General features: G+C 41.9%; 1 protein-coding gene across 1 annotated transcript in view; it reads right to left on the reverse strand.

Annotated features, from left to right (window-relative positions):
- pear1 (platelet endothelial aggregation receptor 1) overlaps positions 1 to 16,275 on the reverse strand; it is a gene marked incomplete at its 3' end in the record, with an annotated part of 18,598 nt that extends 2,323 nt beyond the window's left edge. The window contains exons 1-12 of the mRNA XM_071529962.1: positions 16,169 to 16,275; positions 15,043 to 15,144; positions 14,845 to 14,945; positions 12,886 to 12,978; positions 6,903 to 7,149; positions 5,347 to 5,452; positions 4,669 to 4,805; positions 2,944 to 3,156; positions 2,350 to 2,524; positions 1,477 to 1,597; positions 1,136 to 1,299; positions 128 to 230 (exon numbers count right to left, since the gene is read on the reverse strand). Of these exons, the coding sequence (XP_071386063.1) occupies positions 128 to 230; positions 1,136 to 1,299; positions 1,477 to 1,597; positions 2,350 to 2,524; positions 2,944 to 3,156; positions 4,669 to 4,805; positions 5,347 to 5,452; positions 6,903 to 7,149; positions 12,886 to 12,978; positions 14,845 to 14,945; positions 15,043 to 15,144; positions 16,169 to 16,275 (1,669 nt within the window). The remainder of the gene's footprint in view (positions 1 to 127; positions 231 to 1,135; positions 1,300 to 1,476; positions 1,598 to 2,349; positions 2,525 to 2,943; positions 3,157 to 4,668; positions 4,806 to 5,346; positions 5,453 to 6,902; positions 7,150 to 12,885; positions 12,979 to 14,844; positions 14,946 to 15,042; positions 15,145 to 16,168) is intronic.
- Positions 16,276 to 22,608: the final 6,333 nt, after the last annotated feature.

The raw sequence follows: 22,608 nt of genomic DNA on the forward strand, positions 1-22,608 counted from the left end.
AACCGGAATGAAAGTTAGAGCGGGAGAACAGTCAGAAACCTGTGGCTCACTCAGCACTATTGGACCAGACTTATCTGCGGCACCAGAGCCAAGCTGGAAGAGGCACCAGGACGGCGTCGTCACTTACCCCACCAGCCTGGCAGACAGCGGCACTCCCCGCTGGCAGCCTGGCAGCCGTCGGCCTCAACACAATCACACCTCTTCAGGCAGCCTGGCCCAAACGTGCCCATCTGTACATGTGAACAAATGCCAACGGGCAAAGCATCGTCAGGGGAATCTCTGCAGCATTTGGCCAACTCAGTCAGAGTCAAACAAAATACTACATTGGCAATGTGTTGTTGTATAGACAGCGTGGCTGGTTGGCATGGCAAAGACAAGGGGGGGGGGGGGGGGTACACATCCAAAAACAGAGATTAAAGCATACACAGGGTGAGGTAAGGGATGAAGAGCTGGACAACACTGCTAATACACAATCCAATCAAATCACAACTGCCAGGAACTGTGGTTACAGCCCTTGTGACTTTGTGTTAGTGTTATCAGTGATAATGCTTCATTCGTCTGCTCCACCTGACATAGGATAAATATGCTTTGCAATTTTCTTATCCTATGCAGTTTAATGTATTTTTTTATGAAGTGTGATGTGTTTTTGCGCAACGCGGTGGCTTGAGTCCAGGATTTTTATTTTTTTTTTGCTTTGGGAGACAATTGGAAAAGTAGTGGAGGATTAACCCACTTAAACCCAGTTTAAAAAGCATAAATGAATACTTTTCTAAACATATGATTGATGATAGAATTGAAAATGTGCAGTATGTTATAATTGGTTGTTGTTTGCCTTATGATTATCACTGACTGGACCTTTTAATTTACCAAAACATCGCTGGTGATTTGTATAATCAACTCTCTATATGTATAGATTTGTATGAAAATATAATGGATGTGTGTTTATATTGGTGGTTGTTTGCCTCATAATGAGTTTACCCAACTTGTTTTTTTAACTACTACATGCCTGGAGACAAATACATACATAAAGCTAAAAGGTCTGCACTATTCCAATATTATACTGTATGTTGACCTAGTGTTACCTTATTGCCAAGCCTTCTTTTCAGCCTGTGAAAAATTCATTTCAGGCACTCACCGGACATGGTTGGTCACACAGCGCCCCCTGCCAGCCGGCGGTGCAGGTGCAGGATCCATCTGCAGGGTTACAATTTGCCCCGTTGGCGCAGTGGCAGGTGGCGTTGCATCCCGGGCCCCAGGTTCCCTCGGAGCAGGGGGCAGAGCAGTCCCGCCCTCGCCAGCCTGCACACACACAAGGGACATTAATTGGTTGGTTGGCTGTTGGAAAGTACTTTCTTATTCTTTAATGACAGGGTCTACATACTGTATAAGTGACGTAATTGCCAGTCTGTCAACAAGTCGATGTGTATGACTTTCAGGCAATCCATCACTTCTTCTTTATTTGTTATCTAAACTCACCCTCTTTACAGAAGCAGGTCCCATCGATGGGTGAGCAGTCGACAAAGTTTTTGCAGGAGCATTCCAGGGAGCAGTTCTTACCATAGGTGCCACTCTTACAGGAACTCTCACAGTGAACCCCCTGGAGGTAAACACAGGTGAGACATTTACATTACACTTACAGTACAGATACATTAGATTTAAGGCATGCACTGTAGGTGAATTGTACAGGCCCAGTATAGCTCAATGGGTAAAACAGAGGTTTGATTCCCACTGGGGCCACCCATGCTAAAAACGTATGCATTCATAGAGTTGTAGAACATTCATGGAACTTTTAGCTGTTAAACTCCTAGATGAACATCACATTACAAGCAACCAACAGCAAGGAGTGCAAGAGTCAAGGCCACAACGCCCAGATAATAGATAAAACAAAATTTTTTGTGTCCCCAGAATGATCATGGATGATAGAGAGGTGCTAGGTAAAGATATAGGAGTATCAAGTAAAATAAGAATGATATTTTAGGACATATATAGGAAATTTTGTTTTTTCATTTTCAGTGCAAATAGAGGAGAAAAACATGTGAGAGGGAGAGGAAGGTAAAGAGAGGAAGACATGAAGTGTATCTTGAAGAGATGAGTTTTAGGGTATTACTATTGCATATTATTACTCGTTATATTTAATATAAAAAAAAACATTGAGTGCATTGGCAATGGTCTATAATGGACAATGCATGTAACTGTATATTTTACACTATTATCTTCTGATACAAAGATACAGATTGAACAGGTTAAGTCAGTAGATTTGAGAGCTATATCTACACAGAAAGTGAAAGAAATCGAATAAATTCATGTCCACTGAGTCAATGTGTTTCCAGGCCAAACTTCACCGCTCACCGTATACCCGGGGGCACACTGGCACCGGCCGGTGGCGCCGTCACACACCCCTCCGTTCACACACAGACAGGGCTCCAGGCAACCGTGACCATAGAAACCGTGAGCGCAGGTCTCGTTGCAGTACAGTCCCGCCCATCCCGGCTGGCACGTGCACTCGCCTTTCATCGGATGGCAGCTAGCCAACGAAAACAAACGTAAACATGATTAAATTGCCGAGCAAGCACAATAGAGGAAAAAGTGAGAGGGAGAAAATGCTGAGTTTGCAAAAAAAAAAAGGAAAAGGAAAACCATAAACCCCTATCTACTATGATACACTGTATCTATAATTGAATTTGCTAAACTGTCACTAATGCACACACCAATGATTTTGTGTGTGTGTGTGTGTGTGTGTGTGTGTGTGTGTGTGTGCCAGCATACATGTGTGTACTTTGTGTTTACCCTCATTATGATTACATGGATTCGCTCTTTCCACGCAGGTTGGAGTTTTAGTTATACAAACATTTCTCAGAGGCAGAGCTCTCGAGGCAGAAATAATCTCATTGGCTGAGTCACACCTTAATGGGCGGAGCCTTCCAATCATCTCCCAGCACCCACCTGAGTGTGTGCTTGTCTTGGCAGAGGCAGGTGCGTTCGCAGTGCAGGCCGTAGGTGCCATGAGGACACATCCTGTCTCTGCAGTGTGGCCCTCTGAAGCCCGGCTCGCACAGACAGCCTCCGTCGATGTTGTAGCAGCGCGCTCCGTTAGCGCAGTCACACACACCTTTACAGTCCAGACCGTACGTTCCCACAGCGCATTCCTCACTGCACCTGAGGGCGGAGTTAGCAAACAGTTACACAGATACACAGAGAAGCAGGAAAAAAAACAGGGGAAGATCCACAAGTCTGGTATTGTCTATTAACCAGAACTAAGAGGAGAGAGCACATTAGTCCAGTTTTAGCTGCTCTACACTGGCTTCCTGTAACATTTAGAATTGACTTTAAGGTCCTCCTCCTTATATACAAAGCCCTTAATTGGCTAGGACCAAGCTACATTGCTAACTCCCTTGTTTACTTGCCTTCAAGAACACTGCGATCATCTGCTGCTGGTTTATTGGAGGTTCCCAGCAACAGCCGAAAGAAAATCGGGGATGCAGCCTTTGTCAATTATGCCTCAAAGCTATGGAACACACTACCTATAGATATCAAGGAAGTCAGCTCACTAAGTATTTTTAAAAGAAAGCTAAAAACTTATCTCTTCACTTTAGCCTTTAACTAGCTATGACTTTCCTGATACAGGCCTGAAACTCTTTTTTTTTTTTTTGCACTTGCTTCGCACTTATGCACTGCTGCACTTCTTTTAAAATGTTGTATTTTACTTGATTTTATGCATTCTATGTACTCTATTTCTTAACTTTATTTTTCTTATTATTCAGTGGGTTTTATTTTCCATCTTATCTTATGCTCATTCTATGTCTATTTTCATGCATGTAATTTCTTTGTTGTAAAGCACTTTGAGCTGCATTTCTTGTATGAAAGGTGCTATACAAATAAAGTTTATTATTATTATTATTTTTATTATTATTGTAGATTCTCATCCCAACCAGAAGGTTAATTAGGAGTTAGTTGATAAACCAAATCTGAACATCTATTTTGCATTATTGTTAGCCTGTCATGATGTTAGCCATGTTAACTATTACATATTTGTCTGCCTCTGCTGCAAACTGTAAAATAGTAAGAATTAATAACTTTGTAATAGAAACAGGCATTAAGCTGCACTGGGCATCTTTGTACTTTGGCAGCTCCTACTGGTTTGAAAACTGCTTGAACATCAATATCCAGAAATCATGTAACGTGATGTCAGTAAACCGTACACAGCATGTTCATGTTTACCAACCCAGCCGGTTTGTGATCGTTTTATACCAAAGAATACCAAAGGGACAAGAGAGGCAGAAGATCTAACATTGGTAAGTCCAGCTTTCTCTAGACTGAGTGCTGCTCACTGCTGATTAGGAGACAGTTTGGTTCGTTGCCTCCTGTGACCGGAGAAGTTTTCCTGCCAGGGACCACACCGGCCACCAAAATGTCATTTCAGTATCTCAATTAGAGGCGATGAGACACTCCTTTCTATTGCAGCCCCACTTTGTGAATTAGGCTGACGAAGACGGGTGTATGTTTATATATTAAAAATTCTTCCTACTGCAGCTTTAAGAAAGACAGGTAGCTTCCATTACGAATGAATTAGCTGGACCCTGCAAGTGTCCAGATGGCTCTTGTGGAGCTACAGTTTGGGAGGGGCCCATGCACACAGGTAGGCACATATGCACTCACACACACACACACCTGTTCCCAGTGAAACCCTCAGCACACTGGCACTGTCCAGTTTCGGGGTCACAGTGGCCCCTGTTGTGGCAAACACACTCCTGGGCACAGTTGGGTCCGAACCTTCCTTCTGGACAGCGCTCTGTACACACAGCTCCCTGCAGAGAGACAGAGGAGAAGAGTTGGAGAGAGAGGAGGAGAATACCCAATGAAAATGGATGCATCACTTAGTGAAATGTAAAACAAAAACCCGTAACAGCTGGAGACATCTTCATCATCCTTCTACCAACTTTGCAGCTTTCTCTGCCAATTAAGATGCCAAAATTACCTGTTTGTTTGCTCTCTAATGCGATCATAATCATGTCTCCTTTCCTATATGTATTTCACAAACAAGGGGATATGGGAGATGAAAATGTGATGATGTCAGCATAACAAAACACCCAGCCTGTCTCCAGAGATGACAGGGTGTCTCCAAAATGTTGTCAGAAATATGCGGCTGACGCACTGACTTTCATTGCGTGTGAGGAAAAAGAGCCAACTCATTCACGGATTGGGAAACATCGTTACACCGCTCGTCCAGAGATCGGGGCCAGCTGGAATATAGCACTAGGAGCTAAGATTGAATTTAAAATCTGGCAACCTGCACGAATATCATGAAGGCCGGAACCAGTGTAAGCTGTGTGAAACTTGGAAACGTACCGTCCATCCAGGGGGGCAAGCGCAGACCCCTTTGCCCTGACAAATACCGCCGTTCTGGCAGGGGCATCGCACAGGGCACCGGCTCTTGGGACACGCCTTCTCACAGCTGGGGAACAGGATGGAGACGATGCTTAATAACGGCTTAATGGACCCACTTTAGTCAGAAAACACTCCGCTACAGCAAAACATGTGTCCTGTGACATTCCTGAGGGCTGAAGTAAATGTTTTGTTCTGCAAGTTACACAAAATAACAGTTTTCTTACAAAATCACACCTCCTGCTGCTCAAAAACCCGCAATATGGAAACTCTTCAAGATTGAATATTGAATAAAAAACAGCTTCGTGGGTGTTATGGCTTTTGGACAAGAGTCACTGCTTCATATGTACCACCTGAAACTTTTCTTTAGTAGTAGTTGAGTAGTTTAGGAGGAAACTTGCCCAGAGCAAGAAAAAATACTACAGCAGATTCCTGATTACTGCAAGACTTGGCATTACAACAGCTACGTGTGCTTTATGGGAATTATCAGCATGGTTGGAGCGTGTCTTTGACCAATCAGATTGCTTGGCTGAAACTACCTGTTGTATAATTATCTGGTGGGATATTATATTTTCTGATGCACCCTGGAGGAAAGCAAGGCAAAGTAACATGGATGGACTTCAAATATATACTATTCACCAAGGAGCTTTATCCCTTATTTGCGTTTGCCAAACCCCCTTTTTATAACGCTCAAAATGGTGTATTGCGTTTTCACATTGGCAGCTTAAGAGTTTCCACTAATATCTAGTGGTGAAGAATTTTCATTCTTTACTCATCCTCAGGGGCGTCTAAAACACAGGGCGTAACAGATGACTCACGCACTACAGTGTAGTACATTGGGGTCATTTTTCCTCTTTAAATTGTAGTTGTAGAAGCAAATAACGCAGCGGGACGTGACAGAGCTGCGTCTGACAGACTGCGTTTTGCCGGCTACCTTCTTAGAAAAGTGAGGTATGAAGATATGACTGTGTAGATTCATTCGGATCAGTCATCCAGGTAGTAAGATGTCCAACAAAATAATAAAAAAAAAAAGAAGAGTTGAAGATGTTTCACACCTCATCCAAGAGGCTTAGTCAGTTCTACTTAATTTCCCCAAGTAGAACTGATGGAGCGTCTTCAACTCTTCGGATTTTGTTTTTTTGGGAGAGGGGTTTGGACTGATGTATGAAGAGTTTCTGCTTTTTAATAGGTGCTCTTTTATTGTATCTTAATATGTATAATTTATGTGTATTGTTTTAGATTTTGATTGGATTTTTACATTTGTAAACGCCCGTGTATTTCAGTTATGTACAGGTGCTTGACAGCTATGTGGGATAAATAAAGTAAAAGTAAAGTAAAATGAGATAATCTGCTATTTCAAAAACACCTAGTCTTACAAGATGTTTCATGACAAAAAATGAAATCACATTGTTTTACTTTTTAATGGATAGTAGATAACGTATTATGGTTGACAAAATGATAACACTTTTAAAGGCTGGATCGTCTAGATTTCAGAGATATTTTTTCAGTAGAGGACTTACAACGTCCCAGTGAATCCCTCCCGACATAAGCACTCTCCGGTTGCTTTATCGCAGGATCCTCCGGTCCCACACTTGCACCTCTGCAGGCAGCCCTTGCCGAAGTTGCCTGCTGGACACGGGTCCTCGCAGTAGCGCCCGATGTATCCCGGTGGACACTGGCAGGTTCCCTTGACAGGATCGCACAGAGCGCCGTTCTCACACTTGCACTGCTGACTGCAGCTCGGACCCCAGTGTTTGTCGTCACAGGCTGAAAGATAAAAACATAATCCGTTATTCCTTGATTATGAAGAAGCATCTTCCTCTCCAGACTGTCTATGTTGTTTAGCCAAGTTCTATTAAGACTCAACCTCTGATCCCTCTGGTCTGTTACTATCTTTTTATCCATTATCCTTTAGTGTGTCTTGTTCTGTTGATGTTTGTTATTGTTTGCTTTGCTGGCTTGTTTAGTCTGTTTTGTTGTGTTATCTTGTGTTATGGATGTATGTTTTCATGAGCGCACTGCAGCTAATTCCAAGCAACTGTCTAGTTGATGTGGCAATAAAGTAAAGTAGAGCACTACTGTCTTTGAGCACACCTATAGTGAGGTTTGACTTCATACTTTTGATTTATGTCACTTTTATTGTATTTTGGCAATTTCACATAATCATAACCATCGTTTAAGTGCATTGTTGTATGTTGTCGGCGTTATGCTGCTTCCTTTCTCTTGAAAAAGAGAGTATAACATCTCAATGAGACTGGATAAATAGATTAAATGAAAATAAAAAAGCAAAAATCAAATAACACAGGTTTTCACAGTTGGACAGTTTCAGCGACAATCACAGACACACCAGCTGAACTTACACAGGACATCACTGTCACCTTTTTTTGAACTTGTATTTATCCAGAGAAGGTTTGCTGAGCACAGATACTCTTTTTCAGCACCACACTGCTTCACAGTTAAACAGCTACATGCATTCACACCAAAGAGCTGGCCAGTCCAACATAGTTTTCTATTGTTGGTCACTGAGCAGCTCCACTGGAACAGCTGGGGGTTAACTGCCTTGCTCAAGGGCACAATGACAGTTGTTATTGAGGGAGGGGAGAGCATTACTTTTTTTCAGGGATTTTCCAACAACCTTCCAGTCATAAGCCTGCTTCTCTAAACTTCATGTAGGTAAAACCTACTCTGAAATGCTGGAAATAAAATAAAACACAGTGTTGAGCAAAGCCAGATTATATATGATAAACTTGCAGACTATGCAAGAATGCTAATTTCATTTTTGTCAGTTTTGTTTTTCTTCATTCAATTTTCCTTTCATAAACCCTGAGGCAGGCTTATGGTAATATGATGTCATTTTAAGAAATCTAACTGTAAACATAAGCAGAAACGAATCCTATTAAATTCAATTTGTCTCACAGCATGGGGACTTCCATATCAAGCAAGAGAACAGGAACAACAACAGAGCAGGAACAAGAGAAGAAGAGTGCAAGCGATCGCTCTCCAGGGGCGACATATCTTCCACACATTACTGAGGCATCACTAACGTTGCTTCCTCGTCCAAGTCTGCCCCTTAGCGCAGCAGTGTTATATTACCAACACATGATTTACAATTGGCAGGGAGATTCGCGCGGAGCCGACAAGATGGACGACATTTAAATGGTTAATTTTACAGAAGCCTAAGGATCGGCTCAGGGGGTTCGCCTGCAGCGGCGATTCGCACAAGGTTTGGATTTCAACCATGATGAAGAGATCTCCGTCCAATAGATCCCTTTATGAGAACCCAGATTGGTCATGGGTGCATTCCTCAAATTTCTCATCAATAACTCCGACTGTCTTGGACATGGGACATGTTGGGAGAGTGATATCCGATATGACTGACGTGACAAATGCAAACAAATCCATGCTGTACTCTTTTTTTTTTGTCCAAGATGTTGAGGTTTGAATCATCTTGAATCATCGTTTTTACAGTATTTTTGCTGGACAATAGAAATGCATGCACAAAATCGACTCTGCACCAAGGCTTGAGCTACACCTCACATTTGTTCGTGCCCCTGGTGCCCCACCCACCTTTGCCTCTGCCACACATATGCTCTGTCCCAGCTTTCAAAAGTACAAGGGCTGCTTTGACAATTACGCCGAGGGTAAAGTACAGCCAAATTTGGCTTGGAGCGCAAGTGCTGCCATGGAGCGCTCTGTTTATTGCTCTAACTCAGAGCAGGACCTTTGCCTCTTTTGTTTAAATGAATCATAAATTCACTTGTTCCCTGTGTGGGCACTGTAGAGGGTTTCTGCTGGAGTGTGTCACGTTGAATAATGAGAAACTCAGCTGGAGCGGCGATAATGTTTACACAGACATTTTCCAGGACAGCAGGGGAATTAACTGAAGGGTCCAAGGGGTCGTCAATATAAGAGCCGAGGGCTGATAGAGCCAGACATCGTGGATGAGTGAAAGGGTGAAAATGAGCAGATTGGACTTGTGATCATTGAGATACTGTACTCAGACCAGCTGGCAGAGCCCAAGCCCTCCACTGACCCTAACGATGACTCTTCCCAGATCTGTTTGTTTATTTGCATGTGAGCATAAATCACCAAGTGCAACGCTTTCTCTGACAGCGTTGCTGAGTTTGTTTACCTGCATCAATTCATGGGCGTCAACTGGATATGGCAAGCTAAGGCACTTGTCATACCTTAGCCTAAGTGAATCAAAATTTGATTTTGTAGCTTTTATCATTACGCTGGAGAGCAGAGATCAAACCAAAAGTGCCAGAAATTTATTTGGAAGCCGTATCTAACAAGAAAATCACATCAGGGGAGCCAACTGTGCGCAATTGTGCAAGATAGTTAGGTGACCAATGGGTCAATGTGAATTATTTATCACATTGACCCAGTAATAATATCTTGTCAGTCTTCAGTAACTGTGCCGCTTGTCCCCAGGAATTTAGCCTTTATAAACAGGTTTTGGTGGCAAACAGTATTAGATGCAGGGACTTTGCCATAACTTAGGTTTTAACGAATTGATGCCACTGACGTTATTATCCAAGACACTATTCATTTTTAATTTTTCAGACAGGTATTCATTTTTTTTGAGTCAGCACATGTGAACAGCATGCACCATTGACAACGACATTGATAATGAGAAACCTGAATATAGCCGGGATACTGAGGCATACAAACACCTTTTCCCATTTACCGCTACGTTTGTGGTCCGTGTAAGTTCTGTTACCATGCAGACATTCAGAATATTCTGTTTATTAATGCGTGTGATGGGGATATGAAGATGCATCTAAACAGCTTATCCTGAGCATGACCTTTACAGGGACACAAACCAGTATCCGGAATACTGTGTGCATGTAAACCCACCGATTGATGCGCACGTCAGAATTGGCAGCTCTTCACTGCGCTTTATGAGGAATGCACAAAGATATGGTGGGAAAAATTCCTCCCTTTCCCCAGTGTATTGTCCAAGTGGTGGTTTGGGTCTTGCCTGCGTCCAAACTCCACATAATCTCCCAGTCATCTAACCGGACTCTGGGCTCTGGGTTTTGATTCCAGCTCTGTTGGCCTTTCTATCAAAATCTGTATCTGTAGCTCCCTAAGAGCCACATTCCTACTCTTCTCTTACCTCAGTCATCACCACTACCACCATCTCCCCCCTTCTTCGCTGGATTTCTCATTCTCTCCCATCTCTTTACCCCGCTCTCCCCCTCTTTGCTCCTCCCTCTTTTTCGTGCAGGGCCACAGAGGATTGAGCATTATACTTCTCTCCCCTCTCCTGTTTTCTTTATATTTTCCTCTGTCTTTCTTTTGCAAACAGTGCTAAGAGGGTTCAGTTTGAAAAACCTCAGCCCCTCTCCTCTTTCCCACAGCTAGATAGCTCAACACACAGGCATCCAGGAAGTGTCGGGTCTTATTCTGCCAGAAAGGCTCTATTATAGGCCGATACGGTGGAGCCAAGGCTTAAGAGAGAAGAGGGGGGGGGGGGGGGGGAGAAACAGAGAGAATAGAGTAGGAAAGGAAAGAGTGAAAACTTTGGTGGGGAGGAGGGGAAAGGAGAGGAGAGAGAGAGGTAGGAGAGAGGGAGGGACAGGAGAGAGAGGGGGAGAATTGGGGCATGCAAGAGAGAGAGGGGTAACATTTTCCATTTCCCCTTCCCATCATCCCCCTGTCAAGACATCAACCGCTACCCGTTTAAGCCAAATCCCTCTCTCTTTAGAGGAGCAGGGAAAATGGAGGAGGGCTGTGTGTACTATTGACCCAGCTGAGTGCGATGAAACAGGCTGAAAGTAGTGGAAAAGTTAATTTCAGTGACGGAACAAGCAAGCCTATGAAATCTGGTTCTAGTTTCACACTCCACATTGTTTGGGCGATTGTATTTAAAGTGATTTTACACAAGACAAACAGGGTTACACTCACTGTTCAAGTTGCTGTCTTGAGTTACAACTGACTGTATCTGCTGACTTTTGTTCTTTAAAACCAGTCAGCGTTGGTAGTAGGAGGAGTACAGCAGGTTTAATGTCTCTATCTTCTTTTAAGACACAATTCAAAACCCATTTTTATAAGCTATACCTACTTTCATGATACACTACCAGTCAAAGGTTTGGGCACACACATTTTTCTTCAATTTTTACTATTTTTCTCATTTTAGAATAATAGTAAAGACATCAAAACTATGAAATAACACAAATGGAACTATGCAGCGACCAAAAAAGTGTTAAACAAATCAAAGCTATCTTATATTTTAGATTCTTTAAAGTAGCCGCCCTTTGCCTTGATGGAAAGGCAAAGGCTTTGGAAAGAAATTCATACATAGGCATCAACTTCACTATTTATATTTGTCTAAGGAACAAATTTCAAGCATATAAGCATAAGCCTTTGGATCAAAATGGCTTTAAGATAATGAAACACATAGTACATTCAATCATGTGTGTCCAAACTTTTGACTGGTAGTGTATATTATTATATAACTGATAACTTGTTATTGTTTTCTTTATGCCACAATAGTTTAATTAACTTGTTTGTTGGAGGTTTAATATGGTTTCTGAATTTTTACAGAGTGTGCCTTAGCCAGCAGTGCAACTCTTACCTTTATTATAGCTGATTTGTTCATTTTATTTCACAGCACTTTACTTTTTTGTAACTTTAAGAAAAGTGCGATAAAAATGTAGTCATTATTATTATTAATGTGGAATAACAACTGTCAGTGAGGGGGGAGGCGGGGCAAGCTGTCCGCCTGGACCAGTAAACTGCTTTCTGGACTGAGGCTGACATTAATGACGCATGGCTGTGCATTCGGTAACGCTGCCTGGCTGTTTCCACTGGAAAGGCCTCCTGTGTGATGGAGTGGTGTATGAGAAGATCAGCCACTTCACTAATGGCCATTTGTCATTTCCTGTTGTGAAGTTTATGTGTGTGTGTGTGTGCTGGGAGAGAGAAAAAGAGAGGGAGGAAAATGAGAGTGAAAGAGAAGACACCCCAACATTTAATTTACTGACTGAAAAAGAAAATCTCAAGGTGTTATTGGGAGAAAAGGAAAAAAACAAACTTGCTGCAAAGTTTGTGTCTAAATGTCACAAAGTACGGGTGAAAATGTAAATATTGAGAATGATTTTGTAAGTTTTGTCTTGTAAGAAATGCAGCCCCATCCCTCCCAATGTCTTATTTTGTTATACATTGACTTGATTATATTGAATGTACTGAATTGCTTTAATATGCTAAAATGTATTTATATGCTATCGTTGATATGTGCAGAATCTGTAGAATTGTTTGTCTATTATCCGTTATTTGACTTTATCCTTTGCAAATGCTTTGGAAACATAGATCCTTTCTGTGTCATGCCAATAAAGCAGATTTGAATTTGAATTTGAATTGGACAGGAGAGAAAGTCAAATCAAAATGGGGGACAGAGAGAGGATCAGAACGAATGAGAAGAAGAAGGAGAGAGAGAAAGTAAATCAGAGAAAAGAGAAAAGAGAGAGGGAGCGAGAAATGAGAGTTGTTTGGTACCACTGGAGCAGTCGTCGCCTCTCCAGCCTCCCTCACACTGGCAGCGGTCAGGAGCGACACAGCGGCCGTGGACACACTCCTTGGTGCAGCGAGCTGTTGACGAGAAACACATTGAGACACAATTTCTTTCGGAGACTGGTCAACATCTGTAAATATTCAATATGCAAGGGATAATGTACAACAAGGTGACACAATGTACAGTGTAGGGACTAAGGATCCCACAGGCACTAGTGTTACAGGTGTCATTTAGAGATTAGTCCTGCACTTTTCAGTATGATAAAGAGCCAACTGGAAACTCACTTTTATCAACTTGCTTTCAATTAATACCTTGTTTTATGTGGGGTTTTTTTAAAGATTATATATGTATTTATTGTTTTCCTTTCAAATTACTTGGATGTCATTTGTCGATGTTTACTGCTTCTTGTCTTTTGTATGTCTATATACAGTATGTCTTATTTGTGTTTGTGTGTTTGTTTTTATTCTTGTAATTGTGAGCACTTTGTACTTTGTGTAAGAAAAAGTCCTTCAGAAATAAAGTTTATTAATATTATTATTATTATGAAAGCCCATGTGCCTGATCAAGCTAATTCAACAGCACACTGTTGAATTTACTATTTTATTCTATCACAAATGTATTGAACTCAGTTGCATTCACCCCTCTAAATTTATTCCGCCCATCACAGACAGTGAAGCCGGCTGGACAGCTGGGCTCATCCATGCGATTTCAGGCACGACACCAATGTCAGATGCCTGTCAAGGAGCTTCCTCTCAGAGCGAGTCTGTGCTCGCCAGCTTGATAAATGGTCCTGCTATTGATCAGGCTAATTCAAACATGCATTTTTGACTGAAGGCGAGTAATTCTGCCACAGACTTCTTCAGTTCTGATTCACTAGATCAGTATCATGTATATCCAGGTTTTCTTTCCAACCAAACACTGCAGCAGCTGATTAGTTTCTCCTCTCTGGTTGAAGGTGTGTTGACAGCAGAAAGGCAAGTGGATTTTGTGGGTCCAAGAAAAGGCCAACAAGTCGTTAAACGAAATGTAAACATATCTACTATTTCCTTGCATTATGTAGAAAAACTAACAACACTGGCTTGTGCAGAAATTCAGTCCAGGAAAAGTCACAGAGGACATTTTGAAAGCTGAGATATTTCAGTTGTAAAAATTCAAAACAGCAAAACAGCCATCAGTTGACTGCAACTTGGCCTTTCTAGTGTTAATCCGAGAAATCAACAGCTGCAGTGTTTGGCTACGCATGGTTCTCACTGTCATATGGTTAGAGAAACACTAGACGGTTAAACAATAAGAAACAAACAAACAAAAAAATGCATATTGTTGCGTGAAAACTTCTCAGTGTGTCAGCTTGTCAGAAGCTAAGAAAAGCAGCCTTGTTTTTAGCTTTACCACCAGGCATTTTTGGGTTTATCCAACTGGGTTTGAAAGGGTTTTATAAACCCAAAGATGGTAGATTTTCTCAGCCCATAGAAGGCCATGTAATCCTTTAGTTGAAGTGAAAATATGAAAATCACCAAAATTGGAGTTTTGATGTTTTCACATGACAACAGGGATATATTGTTTGGTAGATACTTTTATCTACCAAAATGCCAGCCAGTAAAAACATTTTCAGCATGGGAAGCTCTAGTGGGAATCAAACCCCTAACCTTGGTAATGAGATGAATGCTTATACCCACTGAGTTGTGAGTTTGCCTAAACTTTTAAGTTCTGTTGCACTAGAAGTTTCCATGACAGATGACAGACTGAAATGAAAGCAGGTGAGTGTCTGTGGATGGAGTTGGTTTGAAGTTTGTTCTGGTGATGGTGGATCCCTGCTGGCCAAGGACTGAATCCTGCCAAACCTTCTCTTCACTGTTTCCTCCCTCAGCTTTCCGACTGTCTGTCTCAATACAGAAAAAGTACTAACTGCCCCAGAAGTTTCCACAGTAAGAGACTTTACTTACGGACACACTTGTCTCGGCTCTCGTAATAGCCCGGACAGCACTGGTATCTCCTGCGGTAGTCCGTCTTCACTGCCTGCCTGTAGGCCGTCTTGTAGGTGATCCTAAAAGAAAAAACACAATCAAACAGACACTTTGACCCTCCAATGGCAGGAACAGGAAGGCTGCCCAAAAGGAAGCGAGTCAGCAGATTGTCGCTACCTGTGGCGGCTGCATCTGTAGGAGGTCCGAGGATCAGAGCACGGCTCCTCCGTCACGTGGTCGTAGGGATGGGAGTAGGACTCCTTCACCGAGGTTGTGAAGCTGAAGAGCAGAACAATGCACACAAATATATCCAGTCAGAAGAAATGGAAAAGTTATCTTGCTTTACTTGAAGCAAAACACTGATGCGTTTCACTTTTTAACAGGAGACACTTCACAGTGACAAGCTACATGGGTCAGAAGCGGTGTGGAAATGATAAACATGAGTGAAAAACCCTATACCATAATATCATCACTTGCCTTTAAAGTGGGATTTTTTTTAAAATATATCACAGTCAAATGAATAGTTATCATGGTGGCTTTGGCACTCCGTGTTTTCTAGTGCTGCTTTTTTTGTATCTGAATATTTGATCATGTTCTCTCTGATTTTAAAATGTCATTTGTTAGGAATTCTTTCTTGCCCTTCAAAATTAAAAAACTTAAAAATAGCTCAGATAAAAGCACACAGCTAATCAGCAATGGTGCTGCGGTGTCTGGCAGCAAAAGCCATGTCTTTTCACTTTGTTATTCTAGGATTTAAGTGTACCATTGGAAGTGATGTGACAGCTATTAATGTAAAAACCCTACATATAGGACCCAGGGTTGGAAATTAACACCAGCCACCAGCCAACTGGTTGTGACTTTTGGTTTTGGCTCTAACTGGCCCTTTGTCCGGTAGCCGACCGGTCCATTTCTATCCTCAGAAGCAATTTGGCTGGTAAAAGAGCAAAAGTGGCTGTTGAATTTCGGACTCAACCGGCCACTTTGGTGAATGAGAAAGTTTCCTGCCTCAAAGTAGTGAACATACAGTATATCATCGCTGTTGCAGACAACAAACCACATAACTACAATTTCAGTATTATTATTATTTTTTTTTTTCTCACTTCATTCATGTGTTGAAAGTTTCTTGACCCATTGGCACTTAAAACCTGTTAAAACCCCACTGGGTGCTTTCAACAATATGTGGTTGTCTACTGTATGAGAAAACGCGTATTCTTACTTCATGTCCAAGAAGCCTATTTTTTTTTGCAGATGTGTGGTTTTCATCCAACAACAGAGACATTTATTTTAGATAAACTGGTCTCACCTCTCCCATAGGCTGCACACGTTGGGGTCTCTTGGGTTCAGACAGCAGGACAGACCAATCAGGACGCTAAAAACCAGCAGGACAGCAGAGCTCTGCAGAGTCGGCATGGTCCTGAAGGAGGAAAGGAACAGACATTTCTAGTAGGATAAAAAATACAACAGAGGTGCCCAAATGTTTAGGCAAGGAGGGTAAAGGGGCCAAAATGTAATCCTATTGGAAACTGGGGTGGAAATAGTCGCTTTCTAACATCAATTTTGTTTGTTTTTTTGCTGAGGAATTGAGCAATTTACTTGAGGAATGTTCATTTATTTTACTGTTGCACTAATTGTAAGTCGCCCTGGATAAGAGGGTCTGCTAAATGCCTGTATTTTAATAGCAATTTGAGCAGCCTTGAAATAAAACAAAATATACCGTAGCCTATGAGGCTGTAGTGCATTGGAAAATGTTGCACACACACACAACTGCAAAATCTAAGACAAACTCTCACTAACTCTCAGCTTTGGATTTATATGCATTGTTATTCTTTCTTATTAGCTGTAATTGGAACCTTATTTATCCTCACTCCATCTTTGCATGTGAAGTACAGAAAGATCCATTCAAAACTTTTATTTTCTGCTGGTTGTAATGATATTCTCGCTACCTATAAATTGCGGTAAAGATTTAGCCCCTGTAAAAGAGTTCATTAAACACTCAGCGGAGGTGAGGCAAGGAGCCAAACTTAAACCGTTAACCCTGTCTGCTCCCCATGGAGCTGCACACCGTCTCAGCATGGTACATAAAACACAGGCAGGGGAGACAAGCAGACAGTAAGAGGGATAGATGGGGTATAGAGAGAGAGAGGAAAGAGAGTGAGGGGGATCAGAGTGAAGAAATGTGACTCCCAACTTCATCCTGGCCACTATCAATCAGCGCTGAAGTGAAGCCTCCACACTCCTCTGCTGTCCCCTTCCACGCTCCAGCAGCATCTGGATCTGATCAGAGCGCCGGGCCCAAGAGAGCGCCTCGGCATGGGGACCCGTTTAGGCTCTCAGGGAGCAACAGGGAGGCACATTTTTTCCCCCCTTTTTCCCCTTAAAATCTCCCATGGAAATGGACACAAGTTCAGCAGCCCAGTGGCCTGAGCCCTCTGAAAAAGGCCGTGGCCCCCATCGTGGGAATACGACGACATTTGGAGAAAGGGGGGGGCGTTGTGTTGACACAGGATCGGTCGGGCCCGTTCCCGTCTGTTTTCTCAACAAGTCCCCCTCTGACAGAATTACTGCACCACAGCTTCTCATGTCATCTCCACACAGCCTTGGGGGAATTCAGATATGTTTGGACAATGACACTGCAGATTAAGATTTTTTTTCTTGGGTCATGGAGAAACATCTCAGAAAAAAATTCCCTTGTTACTCATGTCAATAAACACAATGGAACATATTAACATTACAAAGCGCAGACATGAGTGACAATGAATGTCTCTCTTACCCTCAAAATTAAAAAATGTAATTAAATTAAAAATTAAAAAAAAAATTAAATTTCTTTCCTCTCCTGTGTCACCGTAGGTTTTCTCTTACAATTTACAGTCTTAGCCCTTCACTTATGTAAGGTCAAGACAGACATTGTCAACACAATCTCATAAAAGTTTGTGAAATTCACACAAACACTGAAAAGCAGATTATGTGTTGTTTCGCCACCACAAATTGGATTATGTGACAATAGAACAAATTGGACACGGCATTTTCACGGGTTCGTCATGTGAAGAGGTTAGCTAATGGTTAAGTTTGGGCAACTAAAACTTTGGTTAAGATTAGATTAAGGTTTTGGTCATGGTTAAACTTTTGCTAAAAATGAATGCTTCTCTAACAGTAGAAAACGTTTTCAGTAGAATACTTTTTCTTGGAACGAGTCGCTGGCAGTAGTTTGGTTCCTCTGCGCTATTTCAATGTCAAACTACGGCGTATTTTTCTAGTCGTGTCTGTTTTCACGGTGGGGAAACGTATTCGCATTTTAAGACATCATGCTCATTTCACGAACTTTCAGACCAGACTGAAGGGGTTTTCAGGTGGAGACACACGCCTCTAAAACTGCCAGGGTTAGGGGTTCGATTCCCACCAGAGCCACCCATAATGTCAGTATATAAAATGTTTGTGTACTGTAAAGTGCTTTGGAGAAGAATACACTCCGGAAAACGGCATATTTCAAGGGTTTGCAAAGGCTGACCACCCTCCACATCTACGAAATCAATCACAAGTTCATTTAACAGATCTACAGTATCTGACCAGTGGCTAGTTCTCACTGCCAGAGCTTTGGCCTGGTGAGGTCTGCAACATAAATCAGTGTCCGCGAACTGACCTGCTGCTTTTGATATACTCCCTCTCACCACCCTCCTACCCACCGTCAGGAGTTAATTCACTTGCTGGCACGAATGCTAACGGCAAAGAAAGCCGTACCACAAAAACAGAATTTTATAGGAACAAGCGTATGGCTTTTATTAAGAGGAGCAATCAACTTCACCAGCCACTTCATTGGACTGGGGGTAAATATTTTTCATTACCTTCTTTTCATTTTAATTGTGCTTCATTAGAGAAAGGCTTCAGACCGCATGGGAATTCTTAAATGCTGAGAAAGAGAGAGAAGGCAGGCCTACTTAACGAGCGCAGACGTGAGGAGAGACGGGGTTGTTTTGAAGTGGAGCTCGGCTGCAGTTCGCATTACATGTTTGGGTTACCTTCAGATGGAGGGCGGGCAGGTAGACGTCTGGCGCTCCAGGTGGTAGTATCATCGCCTGGCAAGGGAGCTCATCTAGGAGGCAAGCCCTCCCTCTAAAGTGGGGTAAAGGAGGGCAGGTGCTCTAAAGACGGAGAACGACTTTTATATCCACCCAACTGTGGACTTGATTATTGATTCCTGCCCTTGCCTCTGTTTCACATAATATCCTTCAACTTCATTAAATCCAGCCCTAAGTTATCATTATATTTCCCATGAGCTTTTTTAAGACATCGTTTTTTCCAGGCTGCCGTCCTGAACTTTTTCACTCAGACGATTTTGGCTATGTGGCAAAAAAAAAAGAAAAAAGCACAAGTATCATGGTGTATTGCAACAGTTTTTCCAATCAGTTTTGATATCTTTACAACAGCTGACTGGCAGTAATGTATGCACACCTCCACAGTTCAGAGCCACAGCTGAACAGAGGTAAAGTCTGGACCGCGTCCAGCAAAAACCACTATGGTTGCGGTTGTTCCAACACATTTTCGGCTTGTTTGGGATGAAAAAAGCAGACAATCTCATCCAGCTCAGCGAAATCTTTCATGTGGCCTCATAAACCAATAAAACATAGAAAGAATACCACACACACAGACTTACATGCACACTCACGCGCACACACACACACACACACACACACACACACACCCACACACACAATTTCTAATTCTTTCATGGACTGACTGGACTGATCATTTGTTTTCATGTTCTTGAGACGTTACACACACACACACTGACACACACAAAATGAGTCCCATACGTTGAAACGAGTACAGAGAGAAACTATTTATAGTATCTGAGGACGTTTTGCTAATTCGCTGGGCTCCTCTTGACTCATAACGCTGAGCCCAAACCAGCGGCCCACGCGTACATGGATCGTACCAACTGAGGAATGCTGTGAGCTGTTTAAAAGGCCTCTGCAACAGTCTTTCCAGAACCACATAGGGGCTTCAGTGAAAACAAAGACCGAATGAAAACAGATGCACTGGTTTTATATTAATCTCGCTAGACACTCGTACCCATGTTATTACCATATTCAGTTTCAATCATGGTCCCTACAGGACACATAACCGCTGACAACTAAAAGAATATTTTGATTTGATTTCATGCATGAGAGCCATTTTCTTGACAGATGAGCAATTCCACTGCACTGGCTGTTTCGATTGCTTAACCAGTCGGGGCAGTTGGTCCGCCCCTGCAGAGGCGGCACCTCCCTCTCTAACAAGATCATCACAAGCATGAAGTGACAGCACAACGCTAATGACAACAAAATTTGAGCAGCTCTCTCTTTCAATATTTTAAACTCTCTTTCAATTAGGCTAGCTATGACAGTAGAAGCACATGAAATTACAAAATTAAATCATTCAATAATTGTAAACTACAGTTTTCATGAGTCACGATTCCCATTTTGAAAGACAATATGAAAGCCATTTTATTCAAGCTGTGGATTATGTGCTAGGTAATGGCTTAAATGCAAGGTTCAAATTCTGCAAGAGCATTAACTGAGAACAGTGATCAAAGAGTTGTGACAGAGCTGACAAGTTACGGAGCATTAACTGAATTGAATGTTTACCTGTTCAGCCAATAGAAGTTGAAAAAAAAACAAATAATTCACATTTATTGAACATTCATACTCTTCTTGGCTTGAGTAGGGATTGGTGAAATTGCATAACAGGCTTCTTCGAGTAGAGTATTTTTTTCCTTCTCGTGAAATTCTACACAAAGCACATGGCACTGATTAAACTTCCCTGTTTCCCTCCCATTTACCTCCCATATTCCTTTCTCTCTCTCTCTCTCTTTCTCTCTCTCTCACTTTCTCTCTCTCTCTCTCTGACTCTACTGCTTTTCCATTCTCTTTCTGTGGAGTTGCAATGCTAATTGAGGTAGAAAATATTAGTCACTCTCTGCTCTCTGGAAGGGAAAGTCGCAGGGGAAAGGAAAATAAAATAGAGGGAATAACATATTGGCTGTGTGCTGGAGAGACAGAGACAGAGAGAGAGGCAGAGAGAGAGAGAGGCAGAGAGAGAGACAGAGATGCCAAATACAACTGACTTTTCATGTCGAGGTGCTCTGATGTCAGAGGCAGACAAAGAAACTACAGAATACGACGTCTCCATTTCCCAGTCCCTACTTCTCAAAGCCGTTTCTTGGATTCTCTTGGCCTTGCAGAATCGAGCGTATTCATCCAGGATCAATAGCACGCATAGCCACTTTACCGGGCTTTATTCTTTGCAGTATTTGAAAACTCCAACCCGGTTACTGAAGGTCACTGGAGAAAAATAATACGATTAAATAAATTTAATTGCAGACTTTGTGCATTAGAGTAGCAGAGTGCTCTAGATTTATGACCCAAGCACAGGATCCTGCAGGTGCAACGCATTTTTGTTTGGCACAGCTGTATGAATCAAACTGCTGGCAACTTATGTTTGGTTTCATGCGATCCTGGTAAAACGTAATCCTAATGTCAGCACCAAATCACCAGCACAGTTTAATGTTTGACATAAACAAAACATGACAACTTGATAATAGGGTAACTAACATCTAAATAACTTGGTGATGATGCAGCCTGGGTGGGAAGGAAATATTGTAGTAGTAATTGTAGTGGTGTTACGTATTCTAAATAGAAAAAAAGTAACTGTATTCTGTCGCTTTACCTGAAGAAATAATGTATTCTGATTACAGATAGCTGTGAAAAATTAGAGGATTACTTCTGCGAATACCTACTTTTGAAGGGAAAGCGAGAAACTAAATAGTAGCAGCTGTTCCACGTCTTTATAAAATGTGGCACAGAAGAAAAATTGTGTTTATATGCAAACCTGAAATAAATTTCCTGAATTTTGTCATTTTCACATTTTCTTATCTGTACCCTTATACCTCAAATATAGCGAAGTAACATGAGAGTAACAAAGTAATCAGAATACATTACTGAGTTTGGGTAATCCCTTGGAAATTTGATGAAGTAACTAGTAACTGTAATGGAAAACATTTTACGCACCAGCAATCATTTCAACTTCAAGCATGGTCATATAATGGACCAGTGGTTCCCAAAGTGGGGAATAAGGAATAGTTAAATTTTATTATAATTTCATTAGTCCAATGAGAGAAAAGAAAGTGAATCAGAACTCAGATTAACTCCCCACTGTTCTGCCCACCTACAGTCAATTCTGTACTGGAAAATCTCCTCAAATTGGGCTCCCTGGGAAAAAATCTTACCACATAGGAGTCTGTGGCTTGATGCATATCCATTTATGGGTCCTTGACATGAAAAAGAATGGGAACCCCTGCACTAGGCAATATTGTGAGCACTGTAAAGGATCAAAATCCCCAGCAGCAGACAAAAAAGGGAGACCAAGGGACAAAATCTATTCAAATGTTTTCTGGCAACAAGGTGGTCGTACTGCACATGATTAAAGCTTCGCTGTGCACCATTACACTTCAGAGTTGGCCTCAGAGCTGCGGTGTGTATCGCTGCCTTGAGTAGATTTAAATGATCAGCCTCTGATTGTGATTGTTACTGATATCAAAAAAGCCTCCGTAGGAGAATGTAGTCATCATTAAGCTAAGGTTTGTGTCGCAAATTTACAGTTCAGCTCTTAGAATAACAAATCTATAAAACTGCCCCAGGGCTGAAACTGACAGAAACTGCCAGTTGGAATGAATTACCCAGAACCCTCCATGTGACACACCGACCGCAG

This window comes from Centroberyx affinis, unplaced genomic scaffold (assembly GCF_046629955.1).
Source record: "Centroberyx affinis isolate AG114_WGS23_722 - 3 ecotype Tasmania unplaced genomic scaffold, CSIRO-AGI_Caff_v1 ptg001856l_1, whole genome shotgun sequence".
Classification (NCBI taxonomy): domain Eukaryota; kingdom Metazoa; phylum Chordata; class Actinopteri; order Beryciformes; family Berycidae; genus Centroberyx; species Centroberyx affinis.